This window comes from Benincasa hispida, chromosome 11 (genome assembly GCF_027475165.1).
Source record: "Benincasa hispida cultivar pf3 chromosome 11, pf3_genome.v1.1, whole genome shotgun sequence".
NCBI lineage: Eukaryota > Viridiplantae > Streptophyta > Magnoliopsida > Cucurbitales > Cucurbitaceae > Benincasa > Benincasa hispida.
The window spans coordinates 32,290,992-32,296,196 of record NC_143488.1 but is presented as its reverse complement, the minus strand read 5'-3'; the positions used below and the strand labels follow the sequence as shown (position 1 = coordinate 32,296,196).

General features: G+C 32.0%; 1 protein-coding gene across 1 annotated transcript; it reads left to right on the top strand.

Annotated features, from left to right (window-relative positions):
• The first annotated feature begins 1,113 nt into the window (after positions 1–1,113).
• Positions 1,114–2,916, top strand: LOC120089944 (homeobox-leucine zipper protein HAT22-like). Its single transcript, XM_039047391.2, has 3 exons — positions 1,114–2,018; positions 2,113–2,192; positions 2,428–2,916. The coding sequence occupies exons 1-3, from the start codon at positions 1,548–1,550 to the stop codon at positions 2,708–2,710; spliced, it is 834 nt and encodes a 277-aa protein (XP_038903319.1). The 5' UTR covers positions 1,114–1,547; the 3' UTR covers positions 2,711–2,916.
• The last annotated feature ends 2,289 nt before the right edge of the window (positions 2,917–5,205 follow it).

The window sequence follows — 5,205 nt, the reverse complement described above, 5'->3', positions numbered from 1 at the left end:
TTAGGCCTAAAAATATGATTTTGAAACGAAGGATCTAACTGATATCAAATAATAACAGAAGCAATAAGGTCCAAAAAAAATAACAAGATTTGAGCCCAAAATAGCATCATAGGCTCAAACGAGGCCTAGGGGAAAGGTTTTGTTCGTGTCGAAGTCCAAATTTATGTGTTCAGCCTCAGCCTTGATCAAGACCAAGGCTAAGGCCAACCATAACAAAATAGCTAATGGAGCATGTCCCACACATACCCCAGCCCAAAGCATCGTCCTAAGACCAAAATGGACCTAAGAGGAGTGGTCGAGGCTGACCATGGCCAAATATGAAATTGGATATGCCTTTTAGCCCGGTAGGTTATATAATTTACCCCATTTACTTTAAAACCAATTATCTCTATAAATACATTATTATGGCTTCATATGATATAACTTGAATTCTACACAAAAACTTCTTAAGTTCCACACTCTAATTCTGTGAATTAACCATTGAAGTGTGTGTAGCATACACCATATTGGTATTCATATCACATTCTTCTTTCCTTCAAACGAATTTACCATTGTGTTATGTGAAGGTTAGGTGTATTTTCCTGAAGCAATGAATTTATGACCCTCCCCTTCCTTATTAATTAATACTTGAGGAAAAGAGTGCAATATTGGCAAGCAAAGGGAAATGGTTTGCACGACCATGAGGTGTTAGAAGAGGCATGGAGTGGGAGACAATTCATGTGGTCATTAATGGGAAGAAAAAGCTAAGTTAATTGTTTTCATGCACATCCAATAATTGCCTACCTATCTTCTGGTATTTATTTTTTCCCCTTTTCTTTCATTTGTTGGGAAGGGGAAGAGAGTTTAAAGCAATGTTTGAATGATTGAGAAAAGTAATAAAGTACAAGGTGGCTTGGTATCTATATACCACAATTATTATTATAAATGAAATAGGAAAGGAAATTAAGAAAAGAGGTATAATTGAGTGGAAAGAAACTAAAAGAAATAATAATGAATGGATTGCTAATATTGGGACATAAGTGAAAGAAGAGGAAAAGTTTGGGGCAAATAATTGAACCCATTAATTTTAAAGAGAAACTGAATAACAAGACGAGGAAACATTTATGAAGCAACACTCAAAAGTGGTAGCAATAGTTAAATGTAGCAAACAAGAAAAGAGAGAGAAAGAAAGAATGATCCTTTCTTGATGTGTTCCCCACAACCATGTGAACTAAGGGATTCTAGCACGAAAAGGAAAGTTATTGTGGGATTTTTTTTTTTCTTTTTTTTCTTTTTTTAATAATGTGAAGATAATAGGGTAAGTGGGGTTTCAAAGGTCAACCTATGTATAGAGATAGAAGGGACTTTTAATTTAAAAATAATTTTTTATTATTATTTTCCAAATACTTAGATTCTTTTGTCTTCTCAATTTCTTTTCTTCTTGGATTAATAATCACTCCCATATTCTCTTCTTAAAAACCCTTCATTTTGGTTTGGTTTGTTGTTGTTCACAAGTTTCTCTTTTTCCCAGTTCCTATCCTCACAATTAATTTCTGTCTCAACCACAGATGGGTTTGGATGATTTTTCTCAAACAGGCCTGGTCTTGGGCTTAGGGCTCTCTAATGATCAAAGGTTGAAGAAAAAGCCTGCACCTTGCTCCTCTAGTTCACTTGATTTTGAGCCTTGTGCTTTGACTTTGGGATTTTCCGGCAGCGGCGGCCACACTCACCAGAAAGTTATAGATGTTAATAACAAGATGATGATGATTAATAACAACTCCGATGTGGGTGTTCATCATTTGCATCGCCAAGAAGCTTCCACTCATAGCAGCAGCGCTGTTTGTTCTTCCTTCTCCGGCGGCGGTAGGGTTAAAAGGGAGAGAGATCTCAGCAGTGATGAAGTTGAATTGGACAGAGTTTCTTCTAGAGTTAGTGATGAAGATGAAGATGGTTCTAATACTAGGAAGAAACTTCGGCTCTCTAAACAACAATCCGCCCTCTTGGAACAAAGCTTCAAGCAAAATAGCACGCTCAATCCTGTAAGTTTTTTAATTTTCAACACGATAAAAATGATTTTAACTGCAATATATTTTAACATTAACCATATAAATTTTAATTGGTATTTTTTATCAGAAGCAAAAACAAGCCTTGGCAAGACAACTAAATCTACGGCCACGACAAGTTGAAGTATGGTTTCAAAATAGGAGAGCCCGGTGAGAAAATTATTCAAATATTATCCTAGATTACACCTAATCCCATTATTATTTGTGTGTTGTTTGGACTGCACAAAACATTGTGGGTAGCCTCAAGCTTCTTCTAAGTTTTTTTCCCTCTTTTTTATATTGATTTTCGCTCATTTAATAATAATTAGGCTGGTACAAACCTTGTATTATTAATTCTAAAGCTTAGCTTGCAAGATTCTTATTAGTTTTGGGTATTTTTTGACAGAACAAAACTAAAACAAACAGAAGTAGACTGTGAGTTGTTGAAGAAGTGTTGTGAGACATTGACAGATGAAAATAGAAGACTACAAAAGGAACTCCAAGAATTGAAGGCATTAAAGCTAGCTCAACCGATGTACATGCAGATACCAGCGGCAACATTAACAATATGCCCCTCCTGCGAAAGGGTAGGTGGCGGTGGCGACGGTGGTGCTTCCAAACCCAAATTTTCAATGGCTCCTAAGCCTCACTTTTATAACCCCTTCTCCAATCCTTCCGCCGCATGTTAGAAAATTTTAATTATTGCACACTCAATACAATTGTCATCTACACAAAATTTATGACCCCAATAGTATTATTTCTCCCTTTTTCTTCTTCAAAAAGCTTGTAGAGATAAATTAGAAATCAGAGAAATTTAATGTAAGTAGTAGCTACCTAGTTAGCATGTAAAAATATTACTCTTATGAAACGAGGAATACTTAGATGCATCTCAAAATATATCTATTTTTATACATTTTACCATTATATGGACATAAACAAAAAAAGAAAATATTTTAAGAAAAAGAAAATTAAGTAATTTGAGTTATGATAGAAATATTTAGGAGTTGTAAATTATGATGTGACGCAATGTGGGTGGTTTATTGGATTGGAAAATTATTGGGTGGTGTGGTGTTGGTGTAATGGCTATCTACATATCCATCCATCTCATTGGCTGCCTACGTGTTACGCAAAGGATGACATTGATATGACTTTTGCAAATTTAGTAGTGCGTTTTGCCTTCATTCGTCAATACAAATATAATACAATTATCTTTTCATCATTTTATTTCCTTTTCTTTCTCTCTCATTCTAGTTTTATATTATGGAATCTACTTTACTTTCCTCAAATATATGTCGTCATTTTCTCTCTTTTTTCTATAAAAGAGATGTTGATTTTTCAAAATTACACGTACAATTTCTTTCAACAAATTTTTTAAATACTTTTAGGTTAATAATATAACTAATTACTCTATTATAGAACAAATGGTTAGATATATGAACTTTTATTTATCATATTTATAATGTAATACTCTCGTATAAAAGAAATAAACTAATCTTATTCCATATGAAAATGTAAAAAATTATTATTATTGAATGCAATTATAGGTTTGCTTATTTCACAAGTATAAGTTTAATAATATGGAGATATTTTTTAAAAGAAAAAGAAGAGGAAAAGGAAAAGGATGGATGGAAATAATATTCAAATTAGGATTGGTTGAGAAGGTCACAACCACGTGAGATGCCAAACCTTTAAGCGGACAGGTAGGTCACAACCCACGTGATGCCTCCTCTGTGGCCCACCTTTTCCAAAGTCTAAATCGTTGGACTTTTTTTGTTTTTTTTTATTTATTTTTTATTTTTTTTCTTAATGATAATAATTATTATTGTTACTTTTTTTTTTTTTTTCTCTTTTACCTCTCATAAGTCAGACCTTTGATATTAGGGATGATATATATGTGCCCATTGAAATTCCCAAACACCCAAAGATTTGATATATATTCCCCACTTCAACAATAATGTAACGCAATCTTATATTTAAATCAACGGCCCTCCTTAAATCTTGCCCCACCTCCGAAACCCACCCTATAAACCTTGGGACAAAATTTTATAAAGGAAAAGAAATTTATTATTGAATTTAGTTTGTATTTACGTCTCACGTATCAAAGTGTTATAATTTTAATCTAAAATATTGAATTTTAAAAAATATACTTTCATTTTCGAACTTCTATTATCGTTGCTTGTGATCGAGAATTGATGAGAATGGTTGTATGGAAGAAAGAGAGAACATGGAGTGGATGAGAGAGAGTTTATTGTTTCCCTTTTTTTCTTTTACAACAAAGAGAGGAGATTAGGTATTTGACTTCCAGATTCATAATACATTTTTAAAAATAATACCAATATCCTTAGTCTTTTAAAAAAGTTATAAAGAAAATAAGCATACCATTATTATATTGATGAAAACTGATTATCTACACCCTCGTCACACTTCCCTCTTCCATTTAGATAATTTGCTTAAATCAATGGCCTAAAACTTTCCTATTTTGCCTATTTTTTACCCTGTTTTCATTAATTCCACAACCTCTAAAACTTTCCCCTTCAATCAAATTATATGGGCTATAACAAGAAGAAAAAAAGAGGAACCACTAAATAACCTTAGTGCTTAAATGTTTTAACAAGGTTATATATAAGGAGTTTAATGTGAGTTAATACATCATTTGGATTTATATACAAAAGAGAAACACTATAAGAATTTTGATCATATTTTTTAGAACAACAAATAGAAAAAAAGAAAGAAAGAAAACATGTACATTACCAAATTTACAGTGATAAAGACTTCATTAATCCATTTTATAGTTTAAATTAGTCTTTTTTTTTTCTAATTAGTACAAAGGTTCCCCATGATTAAAAAATGACATTCCTTTGTGTATTTAGCGTTAAGGGAAGATTTTGATTATGAAACTTTATGAAATTTGATATTTTAACTTGAAGTTTTGGGTCTTATTTGGGTGTTGAAAAAATTGGGGTAAAAATTGGACAAATTAAATAGAAAAAAAAGAGTATCTTTATGAAAGAATGAGGAAATATATTTATGAGTTCTCTTCAAATTAGTTCTTTCAACTCAATATAACTTTAAAGAGATTGATCTATTTGGATGTTAAAATTTCTTATATTTATGTTTGGCATTCTCATAAATGAGAGAAAGATGCTCTTGATTATTTAAATTTTAATATTTAAGAAACAAAAAA

Coding starts and splice junctions, on each gene's coding strand:
- LOC120089944 (XM_039047391.2), top strand. CDS start 1,548: ATGGGTTTGGATGATTTTTCTCAAACAGGCCTGGTCTTGGGCTTAGGG. Junction 2,019..2,112: donor AAAATAGCACGCTCAATCCT/GTAAGTTTTTTA, acceptor ATTTTTTATCAG/AAGCAAAAACAAGCCTTGGC. Junction 2,193..2,427: donor TTTCAAAATAGGAGAGCCCG/GTGAGAAAATTA, acceptor ATTTTTTGACAG/AACAAAACTAAAACAAACAG.